The sequence below is a fragment of the Saprolegnia parasitica genome (genome assembly GCF_000151545.1).
Source record: "Saprolegnia parasitica CBS 223.65 unplaced genomic scaffold supercont2.70, whole genome shotgun sequence".
Lineage (NCBI taxonomy): Eukaryota > Oomycota > Saprolegniomycetes > Saprolegniales > Saprolegniaceae > Saprolegnia > Saprolegnia parasitica.
Window position 1 is genome coordinate 24,944 of NW_012156464.1, and position 24,494 is coordinate 49,437.

At 58.3% G+C, this 24,494-nt stretch overlaps 12 protein-coding genes across 12 annotated transcripts in view; 6 read left to right on the forward strand and 6 right to left on the reverse strand.

Moving 5' to 3' along the window:
* The window catches only part of SPRG_21062 (hypothetical protein), a gene marked incomplete at both ends in the record, with an annotated part of 1,306 nt that extends 1,243 nt beyond the window's left edge, over positions 1-63 (reverse strand). The window contains one exon of the mRNA XM_012350849.1: positions 7-63. Within this exon, the coding sequence (XP_012206239.1) occupies positions 7-63 (57 nt within the window). The remainder of the gene's footprint in view (positions 1-6) is intronic.
* Positions 64-1,302: 1,239 nt separating this feature from the next.
* On the forward strand, positions 1,303-4,027 carry SPRG_11908 (hypothetical protein; the record flags this gene model as incomplete). The annotated part of the gene is made up of 2 exons (XM_012350787.1): positions 1,303-1,773; positions 1,799-4,027. The coding sequence occupies 2 exons, from the start codon at positions 1,303-1,305 to the stop codon at positions 4,025-4,027; spliced, it is 2,700 nt and encodes an 899-aa protein (XP_012206177.1).
* A 394-nt stretch (positions 4,028-4,421) lies between these two features.
* SPRG_11909 (PEK/GCN2 protein kinase) lies at positions 4,422-8,891 on the reverse strand. The gene is made up of 4 exons (XM_012350788.1): positions 7,847-8,891; positions 7,262-7,796; positions 6,421-7,179; positions 4,422-6,374 (listed from the first exon to the last, which is right to left on the reverse strand). Exons 1-4 carry the CDS (start codon positions 8,848-8,850, stop codon positions 4,518-4,520), a joined length of 4,155 nt encoding a protein of 1,384 aa, XP_012206178.1. The 5' UTR covers positions 8,851-8,891; the 3' UTR covers positions 4,422-4,517.
* Positions 8,892-9,387: 496 nt separating this feature from the next.
* Positions 9,388-10,958, reverse strand: SPRG_11910 (hypothetical protein; the record flags this gene model as incomplete). The annotated part of the gene is made up of 13 exons (XM_012350789.1): positions 9,388-9,537; positions 9,590-9,634; positions 9,687-9,723; positions 9,795-9,901; positions 9,940-10,005; positions 10,049-10,111; positions 10,165-10,242; positions 10,289-10,339; positions 10,390-10,479; positions 10,526-10,549; positions 10,608-10,696; positions 10,738-10,834; positions 10,902-10,958. The coding sequence occupies 13 exons, from the start codon at positions 10,956-10,958 to the stop codon at positions 9,388-9,390; spliced, it is 954 nt and encodes a 317-aa protein (XP_012206179.1).
* A 904-nt stretch (positions 10,959-11,862) lies between these two features.
* Positions 11,863-12,490, forward strand: SPRG_11911 (50S ribosomal protein L35Ae). Its single transcript, XM_012350790.1, has 2 exons — positions 11,863-11,938; positions 11,997-12,490. Exon 2 carries the CDS (start codon positions 12,005-12,007, stop codon positions 12,338-12,340), a length of 336 nt encoding a protein of 111 aa, XP_012206180.1. The 5' UTR covers positions 11,863-11,938; positions 11,997-12,004; the 3' UTR covers positions 12,341-12,490.
* A 201-nt stretch (positions 12,491-12,691) lies between these two features.
* On the forward strand, positions 12,692-14,201 carry SPRG_11912 (hypothetical protein; the record flags this gene model as incomplete). The annotated part of the gene is made up of 10 exons (XM_012350791.1): positions 12,692-12,815; positions 12,863-12,959; positions 13,164-13,228; positions 13,307-13,357; positions 13,400-13,477; positions 13,523-13,666; positions 13,717-13,823; positions 13,867-13,903; positions 13,948-13,992; positions 14,055-14,201. The coding sequence occupies exons 1-10, from the start codon at positions 12,744-12,746 to the stop codon at positions 14,199-14,201; spliced, it is 843 nt and encodes a 280-aa protein (XP_012206181.1). The 5' UTR covers positions 12,692-12,743.
* Positions 14,202-14,233: 32 nt separating this feature from the next.
* SPRG_11913 (hypothetical protein) lies at positions 14,234-15,612 on the reverse strand. The gene is made up of 7 exons (XM_012350792.1): positions 15,479-15,612; positions 15,297-15,423; positions 15,153-15,239; positions 15,027-15,101; positions 14,871-14,975; positions 14,621-14,825; positions 14,234-14,579 (listed from the first exon to the last, which is right to left on the reverse strand). Exons 2-7 carry the CDS (start codon positions 15,378-15,380, stop codon positions 14,239-14,241), a joined length of 897 nt encoding a protein of 298 aa, XP_012206182.1. The 5' UTR covers positions 15,381-15,423; positions 15,479-15,612; the 3' UTR covers positions 14,234-14,238.
* Positions 15,613-16,394: 782 nt separating this feature from the next.
* On the reverse strand, positions 16,395-18,035 carry SPRG_11914 (hypothetical protein). Its single transcript, XM_012350793.1, has one exon. It carries the CDS (start codon positions 18,005-18,007, stop codon positions 16,442-16,444), a length of 1,566 nt encoding a protein of 521 aa, XP_012206183.1. The 5' UTR covers positions 18,008-18,035; the 3' UTR covers positions 16,395-16,441.
* Positions 18,036-18,207: 172 nt separating this feature from the next.
* SPRG_11915 (AGC/PKA protein kinase) lies at positions 18,208-19,371 on the forward strand (the record flags this gene model as incomplete). Its single annotated transcript, XM_012350794.1, has 6 exons — positions 18,208-18,284; positions 18,327-18,367; positions 18,418-18,838; positions 18,891-19,058; positions 19,119-19,194; positions 19,246-19,371. The coding sequence occupies 6 exons, from the start codon at positions 18,208-18,210 to the stop codon at positions 19,369-19,371; spliced, it is 909 nt and encodes a 302-aa protein (XP_012206184.1).
* Positions 19,372-19,384: 13 nt separating this feature from the next.
* Positions 19,385-20,944, reverse strand: SPRG_11916 (hypothetical protein; the record flags this gene model as incomplete). Its single annotated transcript, XM_012350795.1, has 9 exons — positions 19,385-19,740; positions 19,785-19,937; positions 19,993-20,114; positions 20,163-20,212; positions 20,254-20,386; positions 20,453-20,552; positions 20,595-20,633; positions 20,689-20,784; positions 20,837-20,944. The coding sequence occupies 9 exons, from the start codon at positions 20,942-20,944 to the stop codon at positions 19,420-19,422; spliced, it is 1,122 nt and encodes a 373-aa protein (XP_012206185.1). The 3' UTR covers positions 19,385-19,419.
* Positions 20,945-21,396: 452 nt separating this feature from the next.
* On the forward strand, positions 21,397-22,677 carry SPRG_11917 (hypothetical protein; the record flags this gene model as incomplete). The annotated part of the gene is made up of 5 exons (XM_012350796.1): positions 21,397-21,622; positions 21,678-21,760; positions 21,818-22,000; positions 22,090-22,347; positions 22,390-22,677. The coding sequence occupies 5 exons, from the start codon at positions 21,397-21,399 to the stop codon at positions 22,675-22,677; spliced, it is 1,038 nt and encodes a 345-aa protein (XP_012206186.1).
* Positions 22,678-23,158: 481 nt separating this feature from the next.
* SPRG_11918 (hypothetical protein) lies at positions 23,159-24,494 on the forward strand (the record flags this gene model as incomplete). The annotated part of the gene is made up of 5 exons (XM_012350797.1): positions 23,159-23,368; positions 23,415-23,495; positions 23,557-23,739; positions 23,786-24,076; positions 24,136-24,494. The coding sequence occupies 5 exons, from the start codon at positions 23,159-23,161 to the stop codon at positions 24,400-24,402; spliced, it is 1,032 nt and encodes a 343-aa protein (XP_012206187.1). The 3' UTR covers positions 24,403-24,494.

Sequence of the window (24,494 nt, forward strand, 5' to 3'; positions counted from 1 at the left end):
CTCGACGCGCTGCGTCTGCGCGGCCTTGGCGGCTTCGCGGGCCTTGGCCAAGCTCGACGACATCGTCTGTGGGAGAAGCCGGAAACGCGCAATACAAAAACGATGGATTGGGCGGGCCGGCTTAAATTTGGCGTTTTGCCATGTTTACCAGAATTACGGGGCAACGGGATCCCATTTTAACAGGCCCGTAAATATGGCGGAATGCCACATTTGCCACAATTAAACACCCGCTGCGCGTCTCCTTTAAATATGGTATCTCGCCATATCTACCACATCTACCTGCCACACGATGGAGGTTCCTGCGGGCGCATCCGCGTTGCAGCTTCTCCATGCGTCGTGCGAGTCGCCGGGTCTTGGCTTGTATCTAGTAGCAGTGCTTGCGCTCTCCGTCAACCTAGGGTAGAGTAGTCTAGCGCTGCATAAGCTGCGTGCTCTCGACGCTGGATGGTGAGGATGTCCAGCCCTCTGCCACGGGCGTCAACCTCTACTCGTGCCATGTTCACAGCCTTGCCGTCAGCGGCAAGTTGCCGCGGTACATACCGGTATATACCGCATGACTTTCGTTCTCTCACGCCCCCTTCCGTACCTCTCTGCACCTCGTCCATGATACTTCCGCGGTTGGCGGCGCGGTACTCGACGCTGGAACAGGCGGCGTCCTTCGTGGGTTCGAATTGCATTCTCCAGTGCTTTGCGAATGGCTGGAGAAGCTCCAAGATGGAGCTGGAACATGTCACACGCCCTCGGACTGCGCGACGCCGGCTACTCCTTCAACAAAGCGGCCTCAGATTTGACCCACCTGGTTGCCACCCATATACAAACTTGCTCTCACCCACCGGTGCCAAGTGCCGCACGGATGACGGACACTGCGACAACCGTAGGACCCGATGCAGTTCATGCATACAAACCCCGAGTACCCCGTCTGCACGACGAGCTAAACGGCTGCAGAGGAGCTTCTGGCGTCGTTTGCAGTGCATAATATGTGACCTTCCGCTGCTTTCACGTGAGCAATGCCGCCAAGGACGCAGGCAACCGCCCAATCAAACGTTGCGGCCTCGTAGGACCGATCTTGCTTGGCGCTCATTGGCGCTCGGCCACGCGCCCACGCCAAAGCGTCGTTGAGGTGCTTTGCAACAGCGAGCTGCACTTTCTACGCGCCCGTCCGTCCGTCCATTTCAAGTGCACTTTCGCGAAGCGTGTACTGTGGTACGCCATAGCACTTTGTGTTGAAGTTATTCCAAGTCCGATTTTGGCTCCAAACCTTGTTGCTGTGGAGCTCACTTTTGATTTCGCCGCTTGCGACGCATGTTGAAGCTCACTGCTACCGCTGCGGCTGTCGTCGGCCTCGTCCTCGCTGCGCCGGCCCCGACGCCCGGCCCGCCGCCGCGCGCCACGTCCAACGAAGCGATGTACGCCGACTTCAAGCCGTACTCGACGCCCCTCGTCGTGCCCGACGTGCTCGACATGCGCAAGGGCGGGTCGCTTGACATGCAGATCTCCGAAACGACGCACACGTGGCAGGCTGGCGTGCCGGCATCGGCCGCATACGGTTACGGCAAGGTCGGTGGCAACATCACGACGCCGGGCCCGACGATCCTCGTCAAGCGCAATGTGCCGATCGAAGTCACGTGGCACAACGGTCTCGGCATGTCGACGCACCTGCTCGCCAAGTACATTGACAGCAACCTCCTCCACTCCGAGTCGGCGTGCTTCCCCAACTGCGGTATTCCGGTCTCGACGCACATCCACGGCCTCGAAACGCCGCCCAGTACGACGGTCTCCCCACTACTCGATCTACAAGAACCAAACGTACACGTCGAAGTACAACAACTCGCAGTCGAGCTCGACCAAGATGTACCACGACCACGCGATCGGTCTTTCGCGCCTCAATATGTGGGCGGGTCTCACCGGCATGTACATCATCCGCGACGACGACGTCGAGAAGAAGTTTGGCTTTGACAAGATCGTCGTCGACATCCCGCTCATGATCTCGGACCGTCTCTTCGATCCCGCCGGGAAGCTCATGTACACGAGCGTCGTGACGTGCCCCGTTGAAGGCTCGGTGTGGATGCCCGAGTCGTTTGGCGCTGTCAACACGGTCAACGGCGTCGTGCAGCCGTACCTCGAGGTGCCTGCGCAGCAAGTCCGCTTCCGCCTCGTGAACCTCGCCAACTCGCGCAACTACAACTTCACGCTCCCGTTCGCGTCCAAGTGCACGCAGATCGCAACAGATACCGGCTACGTCCAGGAGACCAAGCCGATCGCGGTCGATGGGTTCAAGCTCTTCTCGCTCGAGCGTATCGAGATGGTGTGCGACTTCTCCGGTGTCGCCGTCGGCACGACGTTTGACGTTGAAGACATTGACTCGGACTGCGACTCGTCGTACGACTACGACCCGAAGATCATGCAGATCCGTGTGACGGCGCCGACGAAAGACGCGGTCGCGGTTCCGATCCCGACGCACCTCAACAAGTACAAGGACCTCCAGGAGCTCTACAAGTCGACGAACGGCAAGCTCCGCACGATCACGCTCGGCGAGATGGAGTCGATGGAGCAGTGCCCGACGCAGCTCATGATCACGCAGTACCAGCAGGTCGCCAACGTCTCGATGGTCCACAACAAGCTCTTCTGCACGCGCGGCAAGGTCGAAAAGTGGCAGTTCAAGAACCCGACCGACGACGTGCACCCGTTCCATTGGCATCTCGTCAACGCGCAGTGCGGGCCGGACGACGACCACATTGACAAGAACGGTCTCAAGGACGTCGTGGTTATCCCGAACGCCGACCTCTCGGACCAGCTCGCGATCACCCAAGTGTGCTACGTCGCGTGCACGCCGGATGAGTTTTTGAAGGAAGGCAGCACGCGCGCGCCGACGGACTTTGGCTTTGACACCAAGGAGCCGTACCTCGCGCATTGCCACATCATGGAGCACGAAGACAACAGCATGATGGCGTGGTTCCAGCTCACGGACGTCGACGACGACCACGCGATCGACGACGGCAAGGTCGCGGGCGAGCCCGAAATCACGTCCATGGTCATCGGTACCGCGATTGGCATGAGTATCCTCGGTGGTATGGCGACGACCTTGTCCGTCCTCGTCCTCTCTATCCCGCGCCTGAATTTCCTCGCCGGGGACAAGGCGCTCGCGATGACGTTCGCGCTCTCGGCCGGTGTCATGCTCTTCATCGCACTCGTCGATCTCTTCCTCGAGTCGATCGAAAAGTTCAAGTCGGAGTTTGCCGTTGGCGGCGACGTCGATCTCGAAGCGATCGAGCACGGTCTCGCGCCGCCGGGTGCCGTCGCGCCGATCTGCGACAAGACGTGTGCCGGCCAGGCGTGGCTCGCGACGGTCGGCTGCTTCTACGGCGGTGTCCTCGTCATCGTCCTCGTCGAGTACCTCGTGCACAAGGTGTTTGACTACCATACGAAGGACCTCGGCGGCGCCGGCCCCGAGTCGCGCAACGTCTTGGAGGAAGATGCGCAGACGCCGATTGACGCCGACTTCCAGAAGCACGGCCACAGCCACGGTATTGTTGCCGAAGTCGACGAAGAGGGCGAGAAGAAGCAGGGCTACCGCCGTGCCGGTGTGCTCACGGGCATTGCCATCGCGATCCACAACTTCCCCGAAGGTCTCGCGCTCTTTGTGACGTCGCTCCAGGGCCTCAAGGCCGGTATCGTGCTCGCCGTCGGCATCATTTTGCACAACTTCCCCGAAGGTGTCGCGATTGCCGCGCCCGTCTACTATGCGACCAACAGCAAGAAGGAAGCGTTCTTCTGGACGGGCCTCAGTGGTATTGCGCAGCCGTGCGGCGCGCTCATCGGGTGGGCGACGGTCTCGGGCGGTGTCACGCCCCTCCTCTCGGGCATTCTGTACTCGATGGTGTCGGGCATGCTTGTCTGCATCACGGTCAAGGAACTCCTTCCCGGCGCCTTCAAGTTTGGCGGCGCCAACTTTACGTTCTCGTTCATGGGCGGCGTCTTCATCATGGCCATCTCGCTCATCATGCTCCAGTACGTCGGCACGAGCTAAAGCACGCGCTGCGATGCGAGCGCTTCCACACTCAATATAGATTTTACACTTTGCATTTCAATTCTATGTGTATACCATTAGTCACGATTGGGTCGTCCGCCTAGCATGGACATGGATTGTCCATCGACCGCACTCCGCACATAGCACCGTGGATATGATGTCGACGTGTCGAGTGCAGCAGCGTTCGAGTACAGTCGTGTCTGCAAGACGTTATTGCCGAGAAAAGAATGGTGGACCTTTTAACAGAGGCCGCGGACAGGAAGCGCGTAAATATGGACAACTTGTCCATCATAGTCGCAATACCACTATACTAGTGTAGGTGATGTCAAGGGTCAATAAACAGTTATTGACAGTTCTTTATTGACCCTTGGTGATGTCTGGTGACGGCGAACGAGGCAATATAATCTCGACGACATGTACTAGTACATTGGAGGATGCTACCGTAAAAAATCGAAGGGTACCAACTAACCACACTGTTTTACAAGCTTTCTTAATCGAGCCTTCGCCCGGGCGTCCCGAGGGCCCGTCGCGACTTGCCGTTGCCATGGCCCGAGCGCGACTCGGTGATCGACATCATGTCGTATCGGTCGTCGCAGCTCGAATGCAAGAGGAGGTACTTCTCTCGCTTTCCACGCCAATAGTCCATGAGCTCGAGGTCCAAGATCTCTTCGGCCAGCTGCTTGAGGACCTTGCGGTACTTGGGGTGCTTCCCACCCACGTCTTCGACCGCGCTCGCCCGGTTGTCCATAAAGTGGCTCGCAAACTCCCGCAAAACGACAAACGGCACGTCCACGGAGAGCACTTTGGCCGGCTCGTTGGTTTGCGACGGCAGCAAGAACGAGCTCAGCCACTTGGTCACATGCCGCTCGACGTTCATGACGTCCTGTCGCTGCCGCTGCTTGTCCTTGGTCACCTTGGTATCGACGACCTTGACCTCGAGCTTGACCGACATGGGTTTTTCCTTGACGCCCAATGCTTCGTCGTGGCTTGACGCATACTGGTGCGACGCCGCGACCGAGAAACTCCCGCTTCGGTAGCGCAGCCCGTTGCTCATCGTGTCCATCTTTTCTGCGAAGAAGTACGCGAGCGAGCTCACGGGCATCGTCACGTCGCCATCTCCCGGGTTCTTGACGTTACGCACACGCACGACGCGCTTCTCCTTGAGCAAGTGCTTGCGCACGATCACCATCCACTGTGCGCCAAGCGCCGCGCAGTGCTCCTCGAGGTCCTTGTGGTCGGGATGCCAAAACTCGGCCGAGACGCCGGCTTTCCAGAGCATGGCTGCGATCTGCATGCGCGCGAGGAGCGTGTCGCTGGGGCTGTCCGAGCACACGAGGATGAGGGGCGTTGCATGGCGCCACGCGCCGTTGGTCGCCGACGGGTTGAGTACACTCGTGACGATGCGGTCAATCGAGAAGCGGACGCCGACGGCGGTCACCGCCGGCATTTGCACGCGCGCGGCGGGAAGGCGGTAGCGCGCCACCATGGCATCGTAGCGCCCGCCTTCCGCGACGGTCTCGGGCGGGTGGTTACTGTGCTCGTGCACGGCTTGAAACACAAGACCAGACGAAAACTGCTCTTGGCGCGGACTCAGTCCCAAATCAAAGTGGACGTTCATCGCTGGCAGCTCGAGCTCGATGCCTTGGAGCAGCTGCCGGAGAAAGCCCGCGCCTTCTTTCGCTTCCTTGATGGCCTTCTTGAGCTGGTTCTCGCGCTTCTGCTCTCGCTTGCTCAAGTTGGACGTCTCGTGGATCACACGGTACCGCATGCCGTCGAGAAGCACCTCGATCGACTCGAGCGCCGCCAGCGGCTCCTTTGGTAGCTGGAAGAACGGCTGGAGGAAGGCCGCGGCTTCTGCGGGCACCGACGCCTCCTTGAGCTTCTTGACCACACGCGGCGACGGGCGGGGCGACGCTTCTTGCGACAAGAGCTTGTAGACGTCGCGTCGGCACGCGTGCGGCACCTCGCAGGCGTCGAGAATGCCTCGTGCGAGCCGTGCGTCGTTGATGCGGAGAAACCACGGACTCAGGCCGAGCGTCTCGAGCACTTCGTGCACGACGTGGAGCACTTCGATTTCCATGACGCGCGCAAAGCTTCGGTCGTCCCAGATTAGATCAAAGTCGGCTTCGAGGAGCTCGCGCGGGTGGCCGCCGCCGATCGTTTTGCGGTACACGCGGCCGCAGTGGTAGCGCTTGAGCTGCGAGAGGCCGTTGCGCGCCACGTACCGCGCCAATGGCTCGGTCAAGTCGAACGGGAGGACGACCGAGACGCCGGCCGTGTCGAGGTAGCAGCACGCGTTCACGTGCAAGTTGCTGCTGAGGCGCTTGGGCATGAGCAGCGGCGGCACCTACCGTCGCGTTAGCATTCCCATCGCGACCAAGAAATCGACGTACAAATTCGACTGCGCCGTGGCGCTCAAAGATGGTTTCGAGCGTCTTCTTGACGTCGGCGCGGCAGTGGCTCTCGAGGTACACGAGCGACGGCTTTGGTTTTCGCTGCTGCAGCACATCAAACGTGTAATCGACGTGGTCGACGGGGTCTTGCACAAAGAGCGCTTGCATGAGCTGGCCGAAGAACGTGCCTTCGGGGTTCGCCAGCGTCTGGAGCGCTTCCTTGAGGTACTTTTCCTCGACTTCCATCTTGGGCGGCAAGAGGTTGCTGGTGAGGAGCTCGCCGGCCGTCGGGCGCGCCGTCGGGTTGCTCTGGCACAGCCAGTGGATGATCTGCTTGACGTTTGCGGGCGCAACAAAGGTACTCGGGAGCACGTTGCGTTCGCGCAGCTCGATCAGTGCCTCGGCGCGCTCCATGAGCGTCGTAAACGGCGGCGACCACATCTCGAAAAAGAGAATCCCGAGCGAGAACATGTCGGCCTTTTGGTTGTAGCGCTGGCCTTCCTTCTCCTGCTCGGGCGCGCGGTAGAACGCCGTGCCGACACCCGCGGTAATGTTGATGCTCTCATAGTTCAGCGACACTTTGGACGACACCGAGTCGGCGTCATCGTCGGAATCGATGGGCTGGTGCAACGAGTCGTACATGGGGATCTCGCGCAAATGGTCTTCGTCAAGCGACGGCGGTTGCATCGCGTCGGCTTCAGGACCATCGTCATCGACCTCGTCCTTCGGTGGCTTGGTCGCAAGGCCAAAGTCTCCGAGCTTGACAGTGCCTTCCGCATCTAAAAGATATTGGGCGGCTACAGAACGCGCTGAGTCAAGGACATGGCACGCAAGACGGTACCTTGATATCGCGGTGGATCACGCCTTGGCTGTGAATGTACACAATCGCCTCGAGAATCTGGCGAAAGAGCGTCCAGACCTTGTCCTCGTCCTTGTAGAGCGACATGTGGTCAATGACCTCGCGCAGCGCCTTCCCGCCGCAGTACTCCATCTGAATGTACAGCTTCTCCTTGGTGGGTTTCCGCACCGGCGGCTTCTTCACTTCGCGGTGCTCGTCGACTGTCCACTCCCACTGGTCTGCGTACCGCGTCGTCGGGTCGTCGTCCCATGGCGCGTCGCTCATCTCTTCTTCCGAGAACGACATGTGCTTCTTGAGCGACTTGCCTTTGGTCGAGGTGGCCGTCGACTTGAAATACGTGCGCGACCGGTTGTTGCTGCCACCGATAAAGTCATCGTCGTCGAGGAGGCCACTGCTCTCGTCGTCGTCGTCGTCCGACGACGAGTCTTCGTAATCGTCGGACCAGTCGTCCTCTTCGTCGTGCGACACGTTGCCAGACACTGCATCGTTGTCGCCTTCGATCCACGCCTGAAAGTACCTATGTCGATACCGCGTCATCACTCGAGAAGACACGCGTCGACGGCGTACCGGACAATGTACCGGTGCTGGAGCCGCGAGATGGTCTTGACTTCGCGCAAGATCTTCTTCTTCATTGTCGGGTCGTTCGCGTCCAGCTTGATGCGCTTGACGGCGTACCACTGCCGGTCGAGGCGATTTTGCACCCGAAGCACTTCGCCGCCACCGCACCGGCCGAGGACCTTGTCTTCTTTAAAGTCGGAAAAGTAGCGCGAGTGTGCGAGCCGCGCGCTCACCGCGTCGTCAAAGTCGCCGTCGTCGTCGTCGTCCTCGGACGGGAGTGAGTCGTCGCCATCTTCGTCCGACGAGCCGTAGGACGAGCCCGAGCCGGACGAGGACGATGAATTGTCGTCGCCATCTTTTCGGTCGCGCGCGCGGTGCTTGCCGCGGATCGCTGCTTGCATCTTGAGGTATTCGTCTTGGATGATCTTCTGGAGCTGCTGCTCTTCCTTCATCGCATTGGCCTGCTCGACCTCGAGCTGTATTCGCTGCTCTTCGGCTTCTTTCTTGGCGATCTGCTGCTGGCGCTTGACCATCTGCTCAAAGAACGACCGCTGGTCCTTGACGTGCTCAATGATGTACTCCTCGGCGGCAATGACGAGGTCGTGGATCATGACGCCTTCGCCAACCTTCTCGCGGCTTGCTTTGCGCAGTAAGGACTCGAGCTCGTCGACCTCCTTCTCCGTGAGGCCGTCCGCGTCCTCGAGAAAGAGGTCCGGCCCTTCCGTGAGCGGGTAGCCCTTGCGGAGCTCGACGGCCAAGGTCACGCCGGCCTCACCCTTGATGCCACCGCTGCTGAGCGTCAAGGACTCGGCGCCCTTCTTCGATATGCGGATCGAGAAGGCCTTGAAGCCCTTGATCGACGTCCCTGGCGCGTACTCGTCGCCGTAGATGGCCTGGAGCACCTCCATCTCCTCGGCTTGGAGCTCGGCGCATGCTGCGGGCGCGTCCTCATGGACATACGGAGGAGCTTCTACTTGCTGCTTCTTCCCTTTGCCGCCCTTCTTCCTCGCCATGCATGAACGCGTCCACTCCAAGATGGGCGGGCTTTTTCAGAACTAGCCGCGAGGACTCTGGCCTTGGATCCCGGAGTTTTTCCGGAGTTTGCATTTCCCACCCTCCGGACGTCATCCAGTGAAAAACAGGCGTGTGAAACATGAGTGCGGGAAATGGTAACAACCCAGCTCCATCCGCGCCGATGCCATGTCTGCGCGAAAGTCGTCTGGACAGATCGCTCTAGCACGTGCATAGAGCGTAGCTGTATGGATGCAGTCGAGGTCGCGCCGTGGCGATAAAGCCGACGCGTTCCACTTACGTGCAACCACGCGTGTGCCGAAGGTGAAAAAGACGTGGTAAATGGCTTGTGCCACACGTGAGTCACACGTGCTTGTGGTCGCAGCTGCAGGCACCAGATGGCCACTCGAACGTGCGGCAGACGTGAAAAAGGTGAAAAATGATTGCACACGCGCGGCTCGCGCACACGAGAATTTTTACGTGGATGGCACCGCGTCGATGATGACAATACTGTCTTCAACAAATGATGACAGCAGCGATCACCATTCTCGCTCGGCCTTTTCGACGTCCGCGCGGCAGTAGACCTTGGTCATGCTCGGCGGGCGGACGCTAATGTGCAGGTGCGATGGCATCACGTCTTCGTCCTTGCGCTTAAAGCAGAGGCAGAGCGTGGTGCAGCTGCCAACGGCCTAGTCCAAAAGTCGTCGTTCGACACGCCACTAATATGATGATGCCGCCCACGGGTAAAACGAGCGTTGCGAGGACGACAATACAAATTGTCTGCAGCTACAAATCGATGGAAACGGTGAGCAGACGAGCAGGAAGCGGCTGTGCGCACCGTCGCGGCGTGGTAGCGGTGCAGCGCGCTCGCACAGCTATGGAAACGCGTGAGTAGTACATGTGACAGACGCGAACATCCAAGACGCATCTGTAGCCGGCGTCTTACCCTTTGGAGTAGACGCCTGCCCCGTTGACGCCGCAGCTTCCGATGGGATGGTCAAAGTCACACGCACCGCCGGCGTAGCACAGACGCGTCGTGGGGTATTTTTTAGGCTAAAGACACTCAGTCCCTGGTTGTCGCATTGCCGTACATCAGTCGCCGCGCAGACTTGGCGAGGGGTGCTCGGATCGGACGACGTCAATGGCGCGGTATCGTTCTACGACGTTGCTTCACACGGCGCGTGCAAAGAGGCGTCGTACGACGCAGTGGCTGGGCGGACCAAAGCCACAGCAGATACTCGTGTCCTGCAAGTCTTGGATGTTCTACAGTCGCGACGCGGTGTCCGTGTTGAACTATCCATTTCGGCATGCGCTACCATCGCAACCGTGGGGTCGTCGAGGTTGTCGCTGAAGTAGGACCGCCACGCCGCGCGCAAGTCATTGTACATCTCGCTCTACATACGTCGTCATGTTGCGTCGCGTAGAACGTACTCGTGGTACCTGAAAGTACGCCGCGCAAACTTGCGCGTTCGTCTCGTTGCGGACGTGCGACTAGAGTAGCGTGATCCAATCGGTCGTAGACATCAAATAAAGAGACAGACCGTGGTCAAGCACTTGTCCTGGACGTCGTAGGCGTAATCAGGCGCCGCCGTTTGCAGCCCGGCGTAGGCGATGAGCGACTGAAACGACATCTACATGCAGCGTGCGTGGGGAAGAAGGACGACGATGCTCGTGTACAAGTGCCGAGAGACCGCCCAGGTGCTATAAGTCACATGATGAATTGAGGTCAAAGGGCATTCCGAGTTGGCAGAGAGCACACCATGAGCAAGATGAATTTGTTGTGGTGCTTGCCGCCGCAGTAGGCGAAGACCGCCATGGCCGCGTACGAAATGCCAACAAAGATGAACCCTATCGCGCATTCGGACACGCTCCATGAGGCAGGCATCGACCTCCCGCGACGCTGGTAAAGCGCGCGCCGAGCGCCAAGCCGTAGTGATTCGACTGCACCATGCCGACGCCCATGAAAAAGAGGAGGACCGCGAGCACCTATCATTATCCCACGCATCACGCACGAGGCGGGCAGATAGTAGATCGATCGATGCTGCGTTCGTACGCTTTCGAAGAAGCAGGCTGCGTACATGTTGCGCTCCAAGTTGGCCTTGGCGAACATGACGCTCGAGCCGCTGCCTTTCTAGGACGACCGTTTCTCCCAGCATGGGCGTGGCGTCCGTCGCCCATCTCGCTCCCTCTTCCGGCAAGGACTTCCTAATGCGCCTCCACCAGTACTCGCTATGTCGCTCACTCTCGTGCTCGCATCCATACTGCATCGTAGCGCATGCTGCTGCGTACAGTACTACATTGCTCTGGCTCGTTCATCTCGGCCTGCGTCGTTCATCTTGGCCCGCGCCGTTGATCTCTGCCTGTGGAACAAATTCGCCATCCTCTCTGTAGAACAGCAAGCGCCGGCGATGCGCTAGAGGTGTCGGACATGCAATCAACGACGATGCGTTCGCTGAACGATCATGGAGCGGGCTGGCCACCATCGGTGCATGGTATATGTATCGAGCTAACGGCGGTGCTTGTACATTCTCTTTGCACCGTCGCTCTGCATCTTGTTGCATGCTGCCATGAGAAGCTTCATCTGTACATGCTATCATGCAGGGTCTACCTGCTCGTCGTCGTCCATCGTCGCGCGCGCATGGAGCCGGGCCTGGTGCGTCGAGCACACGGCGAAATCTGGCAGCTCGTGGGGTCGTGATTCCGGATAATCCATCCGGCTCACGTATCCGGTCTCGGCCAGACTCCTCTCTTGTATTCTATACACTGCATTTTGGTATGCCCGTGTCGTATTTTAATGCATGTCCGGATACGCTTTGCAACCTGCTGGAATGCATGTGTTTTTATTACAATTATAAAAGCAGTGCAATGGCCCTTGCTTTTATTCCACTATTCGTATGTGAATCACTTGGAATCGTCACGGATTTGGTAATTCAAATATGCAACGGGAGAATGCGTTCTGAGAGGTTTTATCGCGCTACAGAGGTTCGGATGGCCAGGGAAGTGATTGGTTTGGAACCAGTCAAGTGGGCTCGCTTGGTTTTTGCCGTTGGCTCAATCTCAGTATCACTCACTCAATTGATTCAGCAGTAGGTATGATCCTCCGCGCCTTGCTCCTTGGCTTGCCGTCGCTCATGCGCTCATTTCTTAGAGAATAAAATGGTCGCTTCGGAAGCTCAGCCGACCCGCTTGTACGTTAAGGGTGTTTTCATGGGCTACATGCGTGGCTTCACCAACCAGCACGCCCACACGTCGCTCATCCAGATCCAGGGCCTCCAGGACCGCAAGGATGTCGACTTCTACCTCGGCAAGCGCATCGCGTACATCTACAAGGCCAAGACCTTGAAGAACGACTCGAAGTTCCGCGTCATCTGGGGCAAGGTCATGCGCGCCCACGGCCAGAACGGCGTCGTCCGCGCCAAGTTCCGCAAGAACCTCCCCGCCGCCGCCATGGGCAAGCAGGTCCGCGTCATGCTCTACCCGTCGCGTGTCTAAACGGATCATCGCTGCGATTGTTGGTCGATTTTCTGCTCCGCATGCGTAATCGCCACGCCCTGGCGAGAACGTACGTGCCAGAACAATTAATAAAGAGTGGGTTCCGAATTAAGTACTACTACCATTGAACTGCTGCGACGAGTGTCTCCCTCTCTTCTCCCTACGTGCATCGTCGCCCCGACAACCGCGATCCAACGTACGTGTTGTCTCCAAGAGCCATGTCATCTGCCTGAACCAACGTGCTCGCCACCAAGCCATCGCAGCAGCGCGTATGACGCCAAGGCTGCTCTCCTTGCTCCCCCATGAAGCGCCTCCAAGTTCTTGGCGATCAGCTTGGAGTCGGCTGGTTGAAGCTGAAAGGGCAAAGTCGGCTCTGGATCTATTTTTAGATCGACCTGATTGCATGCTCTGCGACGACCTCTTTGCCAAGGGCGTGGTCACGATCGGCGTCAAGGTCGGCTGTCTCCTCCTCGGTGTACGTAGCAAAAGGAGGTCGAAGGCCGACTACATGTATGTGCGCAGGTCCTTGCTATCCTCCTCTTCGGCCTCGGCATCGGGCTCATTGCGTCGCACCACACCCAACTCGCCCTCGGGTCCCAGATTGGCAGCTCTGGTGGGGGTACTACTTGCATGCATTGCTTTCTCCTCCATTGATACAGTGACGAGGCTTGTGCTGGTATTAGCGCTCATCTTTTTAGCGTGTCTGTACCCATTTCCGGCCGCCGCGGGCTACTATGGAGCCAAACACCACAACAAATTTCTGCTGCTCATGGCATGCTGCATTCCGCGATTCTTGCGCACCTCATTGAGAAAATGTAGCAAGCGCTGGGGCTCGGGGGCCTCATGACCCTCCACTTTATCATTGGCGGCGCCATTTACGGCACGACCGTGCCCTCGACCAAAACTACTGCCTCGTCAACGTACATGACTCGTGCCCTTCGCCGTTGACAGCACGAGGACATGTAGATCCACATGCAAAACAATGTGACTCGGGCCAAATGCATGGCGTACTTCCAGGTACACTACTGCAACCGGAGGCTCGACACGAGTGTGCCACAGAGTGACGACTATGCCGGTCTGAGCCTCGCATGGCAAACGTACTTTAATGAAAGCCTAAGCGACGACACGGCCGCCTCGGTGCGACGTCGTGTCTGTTTGCAAGCACATCACGTTGGATGCTAGGCGCTCGTGGAGCTGCAAGCAAACAGCTTTTGCTGCGGCCTCGGGCCGCCGGCCAACTGCATTCCCAACGACAACGAGTTTCCGACCAAGTTTCCTGGGCCGCCCAACGTTCCTCAGACAGTCTGCGTGAACTCCAAGAGCGTGGTCTCGACTGCGGCCACAAACAAGGTCTCTTGTTGATATTTGACGTGTAGAGCCAATATTATCCCCTCACGCCGTTCTGCTATCGCAACCAAGCGTGCCCGTACGACCATCCGATCGGGAGCTGCGGCGTCACGGCGGTGTCGCCCGGCTCGATCGGGTATGTTGACGACCAAAAGTGCATTTGTTGCTATTGACACTAGTTGCGCCGCCGTCTTTCACCAGTACATGACGCAGCCGGTATGACTGCGATTCAGCGAATGGCTTGAACGCAAAAGACACAGGTGATGATCATCGGGGGCTCTGTCTTGGTCGCGACGTTTCTTCTGGTACACACTTGTATATTCGTCTCCATACTACAGTATTCGAGCACCCAACTTTTGACTCGTAGGTGCTATGCCTCTGCACGACGCTCGTTTTGCTATGGAAGCGCAAGAACGAAGACACGCTGCCACCTGCCGGTTACGGCGGGTGGCGGGCGTCGGCCAAAATCTACTTGGCCTCGGATGTCCGAAAGCTGGATCGCCTTGATATTTAAATCGATTGACTTGATATTTAAACACAAGAGAAGCATTTCAGAACTGAGTGGGTAGAGGGGTTGTGCTGCAGCTCGGAGGTGGCGACTCGTCTGGCGGCCGCCAAAACGGTGCTGGACCGCTCAGGCATTTGGAAAGCCGTGGGCGATTACGCGGCTTCTCGAATGACAAGGCCCCGCTTGATTTAGGTCGATGCTTGGGCGTCGCTAGCTCCAACACACGAGCGCTCGCGGCAGTAACGTCGTTGGGCTCCTTGCGCGGTCGACTGCTGCGGTGACGCCGAGCATCATCCAGCTTTTGGTACATGGTGCAGCAGTCGGCGCAGACTTGCACGCTGTTGTAGAGATCCTCCATGGGCAGCGTGGTTTCCAGCGCGGGTCCTAGGACCACGTGAAGAAGCGATTTAATGTCGTCGTCATACCGTGCTTGGAGAACCACTGGAGCTGCTCCAGTACCGTGTTGCGTCGCGTGAGGAGCTTCTCGATGGATTCAATCTTCTCGATCGAGGTATATGACTGGGCGAGGGCCGTCACGAGCGCTTGGTTGGTTGCGCTGGACTGGAACATGGTCGTTGTGCCTTGGGCGCGCAAGAGCAGATGCGACTCGTGGTCGGCCCACACAATGGACTACTCAAGTCCAATCTATCCACGATCGTTTCTAGTTGTGTGTACCTTTTTGGTCACGGCATACGTTGTTGTCTCGTCGTCGACTTTTGCAATCGTGTCCGGCGGATGGTCCATACAAAATGCGCCAGGACACGAGAAGGGCCGTCGAGGCTAGGGCATCAACGACCAATATGTTGGACTCTGTACCAGCTTCACGCGTACCAAGGCGGCAGACTTGGATGCGACCGCCGGCGTCGGTCGTTGGAGTGGGTTGCAAACGTCCGAAGCGTAGACAATCTAAGAGGTACACTACGGTGTATCGAAGAACATTATGGCTCGTCGGCGCACCTCGGCAACACGCACGAGAACAAGGTCGTCAGTGGCCGTTAGGACAAAATCGGTTTGGATGTGGACGACCTCGTGCGCCGACGACGCCTACGTCATCGTTGATCAATGTTCAACATTGCAGTACGTCGTGCGGCACAATGCGACCTCGATTGCATGCACGACGCGCATGGTAAGCTCTTGGACCAATGGGTTGCAAGGCGACGAGAGCTCCTTGACACAGTGCAGCATGTGATGTTCGAGTGGGAATTGAAGCCCCCTCTCGTCCGGTGTCCTATACATCCATCCATGTGACCATTCTTCTTGCATCTCAAAGCGTCGTGTCGTACAGCTCGGTACCAAAAAGAACTGCGGCGGGCGGTAAAAGCGGACATGGGTCTGGAGACGCGCCGCCGCGCGGCTATAGCGGCACGCGTGCGTCGCGCTCGCGGGCCCAAACTAGTCATACCCCTACCATTGAGTCAAGTCGACATGGGCCCACCTTGCCAGCGACGTGGCGCGTCACAAAGCGCGTCAGCATCCATTCGCGCGCGTTTGGGTTGCACAAAATCGCGTTAAACTCCAAGTCGTGCAGGACGCGGAAGGCCGTCTCGCCATGTTCGCGCACCTGCGACGCATTTCGAGTCGAGTGGGAGAGAGAGACGACGTAGTACTTGATGCAGAAAGGCGAGCTTCCGGCTCACGTTGGACTCGAGGCGGAGACATGACTTGACAAACGCGCGCTTGATCGGAATGCGGTGCAGGTCGGCGGCGCTTTTAGCGGTGACACCCTACAGCCTCTCTGATCACCTATCACGACGCGTCGTGTGCATGCATTACGTGGTCTCTGGAGCTTGTGAACCAGCGCACGACCTCGCCGTTCTCGACAACGAGCGTGTCGGCGAGGTCCAGCGCCGCGCTACTCGCATGGGATTAGCCTCCTCGGGCCCAGGACGTGGTTCTACCGAGCGGTACAAAGGTGCTCAAGCGTCCTAGACGACCTCCATGAGCTTTCAAGAACGAGACGCAGCGTTCTACTCGAGAAAGCGGCGCCGTTGCAGGTCGTGGTCCTTGGAGATGCGCTGCACGATGCGAGCTTGCGAATCGTGCATACTCGGCCCGGGAAGTGGACACGTCAAGAGACCGTTCAAGTTGGATATCGAAACCGGCTCGTCGTGTAAATTTGGCTCTGCGTGCGAGAGCGGTGGCACCGCCGATTGACGTCGCCTCAATGTCCCTCCAGCTACTACGTACGTAGGTATAGCAGAGGTAGTACACGTATCTCTCTATCTATTCTTTATACAAGTCTTTTCTTATAAGCAGAGCGTACGGCGCTTCTTGGATGAGACCTTTTTGTTTTTGTTTTTGGCCTTGGCCTTGCGCGGCTGCGGCACCTTGGGCTTCTTGGCCTTGGGCTGCACGTCGCGGATGGGCGCGACCTTGACGTCCCGCATGAGCTGGATGAGCTCTTTCGGAATGTCCATGTCGGCGGCCTTGAGCATCGCAGGCACCTTGCGCGCAAAGGTAATGTCATACGCAGTCAGGAGCGTCACGGCAACACCGCGCTCGCCGGCGCGCCCCGTGCGGCCGACACGGTGCACGAACGTCTCGATGCTTTCGGGCACGTCATAGTTGACGACGAGGCCGACGTCCTTGACGTCCAAGCCGCGCGCCGCAACGTCCGTAGCAAAGAGCGTCATGACCGTGCCCTTCTTGAACGCGTTCATGGTCATCGTGCGCTCGCTCTGGAGCTTGTCGCCGTGCACGCACCCAACGGTTGGGTCGGCGTACACGGTCGCGAGCTTGTCGCACTCGACCTTGGTGCGGCAAAACACGATCGCCTTCATCGATGCGTCAATGTCCAATGCTTGCTTGAGCTTGGCCATCTTGTCGGCTTCGGAGGTGCAGATGAGAAAGTGCTGCGCAATGTCGCGGTTGAGCTGCGGCGACGACGTGGACCCGATCGTCACGTGCACGGGCAGGCGCATGTAGTTGGCGGCCAGCGTCTGCATCGCGACAGGCCACGTCGCACTGAAGAGGAGCGTCTGGCGTGTCGCCGGCAGGAGCTTCATGAGGTGGCGGATCTGGTCTTCAAACCCAAGCTCGAGCATCTTGTCGGCTTCGTCGAGCACCGCGATTTCGACCTTGTCCAAGCCGAGGTGCCCGCTGCTCACAAAATCTCGCAGACGACCGGGCGTGGCTACGAGGACGTCGACGCCGTGGAGGTCGAGCGCCTCGACCTGCTCTTTCGTCGACGCGCCACCAAAGATGCACACGATGCGCAGCGGGTACGGCTTGAGGAGCTTCTTGGCTTCGCTTTGGATCTGCATGGCGAGCTCGCGCGTCGGCACGAGGATCACGAGGCGCGGATCTTTGGGCTTGACGGCGAAGGCGTACTTTTTCTTGGTGCGCTGCACGTGCTTCTTGGGCGCCGTAAGCACGTGGAACGACGGCAGAAGGTAAGCAAGCGTCTTACCCGACCCGGTCTTTGCAATCGAAATCAAGTCTTGCTTGTCGAGCACGATGGGCCACGACTGCGCTTGCGTTGGCGTCGGCGTGCCAAACCCACTCGACGTCAAATGCGCCACCGCCGCCGCCGAGAACGGCGTCGACTCTAGCGCGCGCATGGCGTTCGGCGCCTTGTACTCGACGCTCGGGCCCACGATCGAGATGTGCTGCTGCTGCTGCCAGCGGGCGTTCGCGTCCAGTGGCCCAGCGCTCGACGAGACGACTTCAAAGCCATCATCCTCCTCGTCGTCGTCGTCTCCGTCGTCATCCGAGGCAGCGGCGTCGCTCTCGTGGGCGGCCGGGGCGACCTCGAAGCTGCTGTCGTCGCTCTCGTTGCCGGACACGTCGGCGGCCTTGCGCTTGCCTGCCATCTCGCTGCCACCCGAAAAAAGGTTGTTTGATACGCATCCTCGCATCTGATTGGCTATTGCACGGGCACCAATCACCGCACAGATGGCAATCGACCAATCATCGCCGAATCCGTTCTCTAGTGCGCATAAACGACTTTTTCAGCCAATCATACGACGACCGTGAAGTGCTTCTGGTACCCGACAGGTTTGGAATCTTTGCGATGGACGACGACAACCTGGCGCCGTCCTTGGCCGACCTCGAGAAGCTCTACCTGCTCGGCAAAGGCGGCTGTGGCCGGTAGCAAGCTCTTGCATTGCACAGCGAGTGACCTGTCACTAGGGTCTACAAGTGCAGAGACAGGCGAACAGCCCAAGAATTTGGTACGACGATCCGCATCCTCGTCCGTGGAAATGAGCCGCGCGGCCATTAGCTGTGAAGGAGATTGAGATCGCCGGTCGTGAAGACCGCTGCAAGCTCGAAGCCGATGCCATGGGTCCGCTCCTTGTGCGTTCAGTGCGCTCGGCATCTACGATGACGCTCGTCATGCGCTACCTGCCCGGCGAGGCACTGTACAAGTGCCTCTGGCGCTGCACGCGCTTCTCGGAAGGCTTTGCCAAAGCATGCGCCGCTCAAATCGCAGCAGCCATCGTCGACCTCCATGGTCGCGGCTACATGCACCGCGACATCAAGAGCGGCAACGTGCTCTTGACGCGCGACGGCCACTGCCACCTCGTCGACTTTGGACTCGCCGCCTCGTCCGCCACACGCGCCACCGCCATGTGCGGCACGCACTACACCATGGCGCCCGAGATCCTCGATGGTCACGGCTACGATGCTGCGGTCGATTGGTGGTGCGACTTTTTCATTCTGTCGCCATTTTTTGCATTTGGAGGATTTTCCTAGGGCGTTCGGCGTCCTCTTGTTTGAGATGGTCCACGGGTCACCGCCATGGCCGTACAAGAGTGACGAAAGCTCGCTACCCGCGTACTTTGCTCGCATGCGTGAGACGGCCGCGCATCTTCCATGGACGAGCGACGTGCCCCTCAGCGCCGAGCTCCAGAGTTTGATCTCGTACGTCCTTTCTCATGTTCGATTGTATTTCGCGTCGTTATTGGTGGGAGCGTGTACTAGAGGGTTGCTGCAAGTAGATCCTGCCATGCGCTTGGGTCCATCGATTCAATCGCACCCGTGGTTTCGGGACCTATCGGTACGCTTCGAGACCTAGACCTACCCTACCCCTACTACCGAATCGTCCTAGTCGGATCTCGCGGCGTCGGGCCCGGAGCTCGAGACTGGCTTTCAGCACGTGGACGGCGCGCAGCAAGGTGTCGACAGCGCCGAGAGCATCACGTCGGCCGAAAATTTGCAGTTTGCAGGCTTTTAAAATCCCAGTGTAGCCGTTGAGAGAGCCGATGACATGAAAAACGAGATCTTAGTTGTTCCAGCTCAGATCGACACCGCGCTGGCCGAGGTACTTGCGAATGAGCGTGTACGTGGCGAACGGAAAGAGCACACAAAAGCCAAAGATGCTCCAAAAGTAGTAGTCGTCCTCTTCGATCGACGAGCTGAGGTTCATGCCAAAGCTGCCGACGATGAACGTCGGGATGGCCATGAGAGTCGTGCACAGCGTCAGCGTCAGGTCGACCGTGAGCAAGTAGTTTCGCTTCGTGTCGAGCTTGAGCATGACCATCGACTCGGTCGTCTGGATGTTGCTCAGCAGCAGTGCGATCCGCGACTGCGTGCCATAAATGTCCTACAACCGCTTTGTAAGCACAAAATGCAAGAAAAACAACATACCTGGAGGTAGACTTCGAGGAGCGACTCGGCGTCTTCCGCATCAAAGCTCATCACGTCCATCCCAGGCGACGCATGCAATTTCGTCAAATACAGCATGTGCACGTCTTCGTCCGTCTCAAGGAGCTCCATGAGCGCTCGCCGGATGCCATTCACCTAGGTAAAAAATGGCGTTCTGCGTCTGTCTTTGCAGGATGCAACACAAACCAACCTGCGCCTCGAGCTCGTGGAGCGAGTTCTTGATGTACCGAAGCGCCTCGAGCTCGGTCGTGATCAAGCCGTGCTTGAGCATCTTGTCGACGACTGCAGTCGCTTGGGGCGCGATCTTGGCCGCTGCACTCGATACGAGCCTAGACATTCAACTCGAAAGCTGCTCAACACAAAGCGATCCTGCGTACTTGCAAATGGTTGCAAGGACCGCTTCAAGCGCGCTAACACATAATAAGCCACATATTCAAACTCAAAAACGTACGCAAACTCAAATGCCATGGCGTCGGCGTTGACGTGCTCTTGAAAGTTCGTTTTGAGCAGCGACACGAGGCTGTCGGCGCCGTCGGGCAGAAAGACGAGGCACGCGTCGCGCAGAATGACCACGCGCAGCGGATCTAGTCCATCATGTCGACTGCGTTGTAGACTGAAAGTATGGAGAATATCGTCTTGCGTCGTCGTACCTGCGTTGAGCAAAATGGCCTGGCGACGCATCGTGAACGACGGCTCGACCGCGATCGCAAACGCGTTGTCGAGCTTGCGGATATCGCGCATGTGAATGGCCTAGGCACATGCTCGGCGTCTGTCTCTCAACTGCCATCGTACCGGAATCTCGGTCGCCAGCGATCCTTGGCGCTCCATGCTCTACGCCATGTCCTTCTTTAGAAGCGCTTGGACGAGACAAAGGATGGCAACGCACGCAGTGGCCACGCGCCGCGTCCTGAACCGTCTTGTAGACGTCTTGGCGGCTCAGCTCGACAAAGCTCGAGTTGCCCGTCGCATCAAAGCGGAGCGCCTACGCAGAACGACAGGATACGACGACGCGCAAGGACACGTTGAGGACATACGAGGCGCTTGCCGTGGATCGACGTCGCGGCCGAGCTCTCGTACGTGAGGTCATACGGCCGCGCGAGGAGCGCTTCCGGCGTCAAGTAGACGTCGAGGGACTTGGCCATGTTGGCAACTGGCACTCGACGATTGCAACACTACCATATGGTACTATACGTGCGCCAGGCCCTTTTTTGGAGTCCAGGACGAGACGTGGCGGACAGGCAGCATGACGATCGATCGCCTGCCTAGGATAGCTATACTAGATGCCTCACACAAGCAAGCCTCCAGCAGCCACGATCGATTCTATCGTGGAGGCGGATGGCTCTTGACCTCTTGGGATGGGCGATCACGTGGTCTCGGGCCACCAAAATAAGTCCATTTTTATTCCCTTGCACGCAGCCAACGCAACGCGCCTTCAATGCGCATGTAGGACGTATTGTCTATCAAACATTACACAATGTAGTAGAATGTAGAACGAGAAACGAGAGACTGAACTAGGTGATCGATCGCCCGTTCCAGCCTGGAGCCTCCATCTTGCGCCGCAGCGTAAAAATAGCGCACTCGGCCACGCAACCTCATGGCGTCGACCGTCCAAGCGCTCAAGACGAAGCTCAGCAGCGTGCTGCCGACGCCGAGCAAGACTCCGGACGTCGCCTTCGAGTCGCTCACCGAGTCCTCCGATGTCGACAGTGTCGAAGCGGCGCCAGCCCCGAGCCCCGAGTCGTCGCTGCTCCAAATCAAGTTTGAGCGCGTGGGGCTCTTGCTCCAGGTCGTTGGCGCGTGCTGCGTCACACTGGTGGCAGGTGCGTCCACATCATTCCCTCAAAGGATCTACTTAAAGAGAGTGCGGACTCTTAGGCATGACCAAGCACGGTGCCCCATCGACGCCGGTGGACACGATGGTGTTTTGGCAGTCGTTTCTGAGCATGGCCGTCGGCGTGGTAGCTCCATTGATACGACAATCTTGTCATGTTGAAGAGGAGTACAATATTGTCTAGGCGCTTCAAAACCATTTTCGGCTGCGCCTTCTGGACATTGATGGCATTAGCCGCTCGCACGTCTTTGCACTTGGCGGCCTCCAGTACCTCGTCTGCGCCGTCTCGAGCTACGCGTATGCGACGTTTGAGCTCACGGACGCGACGATCCTCCTTCTCGCGTCGAGTCTGCTCACGGGCCTTGTGGTGCGTTTGGAGAGATTTTCTTGCTTTTTGACATTCATTTGTCCATTTTTGACATTCATTTGGCCGTTTTTGACATTGCACTTGGACAGGCGACCAAGGTGCTCGTCCAGCACGTGCATGACCGCCGGGACATGGCGTGCAGCACCGGTGCGCTCGTTGCTCTCGTCTTTGTACAGGCGCCGGACGCCGCGCGTGAGTTTGCGTGGGCGATCGGCGGCGCGTGCGGCCTCGGGCTCTACTACGGCGTGCTCTTCAAGCTCCACGAAGCACCGATGCTTTCCGTCTACACGCACATGAGCGCCGTGAGCTGCGGCCTTGCGCTGCTCAAATTGCTCTTCTTGAGCTCGGTACGTTCTCGTCGCACGATCTTGCAACGAGCGGTGCGGTAGGATCACATCTTTGAAGGCGACGGCGTGCTGCTCATGCTCATGGGCATCCTCCGGGCGCTCGGACAGCTCGCGCTCCTCCGCGGCTACCAATTCGAACGCAACCCGATTGCGGCCGCCATGGTCTTCTTCAAGGTCGCGTGGACCATCCTCCTCGACTCGATCATGGTGGACGTGATCCACATGCACACTATAATGGGCGGCCTCGTACTCTGCGTCGCAACCGGCATTCTCCTCGGAAAGCGGCCACCCGCGCCGACGCTGCCAGCCACCCCCGACGCAACGTCCTAAGAAACTGCTCTTCCAATGCAAGTCTGCACATCTCTAGTGGCTTTATCACAAAGTTCCCATCGCTTGCGACCGCCCTGGCCGGACGGCGACGTGTGGGATAGAGACCATCGTGTCAAAGGCTAAGAAGGCTATAAGGTCGATACCAACGCGCGCAGCACGAGTGCACTGCGAGACGCGGTCCAGAGCAGCATTATCTGACGTGAGCATTCTCAACATGCATTCGATGCCGGGATCGAACCCAGGTCCAAAAAGTGGGCAACCCGTGTCCACACGGCTCGCCGACATGCCATTAACGGCAACCTCTTGCGAGACGGCGTCCGCGCTCAAAATCTCATGGCCATTGCCATGGGTCGTAAACCATGGCGCGTGTCGCACATGCTTGCGAAAAGCAAAGGGAAAAGCAAGCGTTTCGGCTTTCCAATTGCACGATCGTTGAAACGCAACGAGTTGCGACCTAAGCTTGAGAATTCGAGTGTGCAAAATGCCGACTTCGGCCGTCGTCGAGCTCGTACACCCCGAGACCGACGCCGAGCCGCTCTTGCTCGCAACCGACGGTGTGCATCATGACAGCAAGCCCCTGCGCGTCCTTCGGCGCCTCGCCAAGCGGCGCCACGCCATCAGCGCGAGCTACGGCAAGTTCTTCGGCTTTGGCATGATCATCGGCGGCAACGTTGCGCTGAGCCTCATGTCGGTACGTCCAACGTGTCTTGAAACACTGATACATTCGGGTCGCGTAGGTGCTCATCAAGTTTTCGTCGCGCTTTCTCTACGCGGACGAGATTGTGTTTTGGCGGTCGTCGACTGCGCTCGTCATGAACGTGGTACGTGCTACCTTTTGTGTTTTCGAGTTAATTTATACTGGCAAATATACGATCTTAGGCGGTCCAGCTCTACCTCAAGATTCCGCTTTTGGCAGTCGAGCCGCGCTTGATCAAGCTGTTATGCATTCGCGTTGCCATCGGATATACAGCCATGACCATGTCCTTTTATGCCTACTCTAAAATGGTGCTCTCGGAGGCGTCTGTCATCATCTTCACTGCGCCCATCATCACGTGTGTCCTGGTACGTTTGGATTGAAACGAATCGAGGTTAAGAGACCATGGCATAGAGCGTCTGTCTCCTCGGCGAGAAGATTGACGTCGTCGGCGGTCTCTGCGTCTTGGTGTCGTTTGCCGGTGTCATCTGCGTGGCGCGACCCGCTTTTGTCTTTGGCGTGCACGCGGCGTCGTCCGAGGCGCCGCCGCTCGCAATGCTCTGCGCCGTCCTCACAGCCGTGTGTGTTGGCCTCATCAACATCCTCATCCGCATGCTCCAGAGCATGAACACGTGGACGCTTGTCACGTACTTTCTGCTCACGTGCACGCTGGGCTCGCTCACGAAAATTGCGCTCTTTGGATCGGTGCGAAGACAACTTGTCTTGTATTGCTGCGACAATATTTTTGTAAAAAACGTGGGTAGGGGCTGTACGTGCCGCAAACCACCGACGAGGCGGGGATTGTGCTCGCGATCGGGTTTTTCGGCTGCATTGGCCAGCTCATGATCACAAAGGGACTCCAAATTGAAAAGGCCGGCATCGCCTCCGTGCTGCAGTACCTCAACCTGCTCTGCGTGATGCTATGGGACGTGACGCTGCTCGGCGAGGCGCTGCATTTGTGGAGCATCCTTGGCGCCGCGATTATTTGCCTCAGTGCGTCGGTGATTGCCTATCGCAAGGCGAACGCGTAATTCTACTTTAAAGCACGCTTCCGTGGGCGACGCAACCTACAAGTCGCAACGTCTTTCCAATACCGTCGATTGTAATGGGAGAATAAGAAGCC

Excerpts from the sequence above, each read along its gene's own strand:
- SPRG_11909 (XM_012350788.1), bottom strand. The coding sequence starts at position 8,850 with ATGGCGAGGAAGAAGGGCGGCAAAGGGAAGAAGCAGCAAGTAGAAGCT. Across the intron at positions 7,797-7,846 it reads CAGCACCGGTACATTGTCCG|GTACTTTCAGGCGTGGATCG; the intron begins GTACGCCGTCGA and ends GTATCGACATAG. Across the intron at positions 6,375-6,420 it reads GCCACGGCGCAGTCGAATTT|GTGCCGCCGCTGCTCATGCC; the intron begins GTACGTCGATTT and ends ACGCGACGGTAG.
- SPRG_11911 (XM_012350790.1), top strand. The coding sequence starts at position 12,005 with ATGGTCGCTTCGGAAGCTCAGCCGACCCGCTTGTACGTTAAGGGTGTT.
- SPRG_11913 (XM_012350792.1), bottom strand. The coding sequence starts at position 15,380 with ATGCTGCACTGTGTCAAGGAGCTCTCGTCGCCTTGCAACCCATTGGTC. Across the intron at positions 15,240-15,296 it reads GCGTCGTGCATGCAATCGAG|GCGTCGTCGGCGCACGAGGT; the intron begins GTCGCATTGTGC and ends ACGATGACGTAG. Across the intron at positions 15,102-15,152 it reads TTCTCGTGCGTGTTGCCGAG|ATTGTCTACGCTTCGGACGT; the intron begins GTGCGCCGACGA and ends TGTACCTCTTAG.
- SPRG_11914 (XM_012350793.1), bottom strand. The coding sequence starts at position 18,007 with ATGGCAGGCAAGCGCAAGGCCGCCGACGTGTCCGGCAACGAGAGCGAC.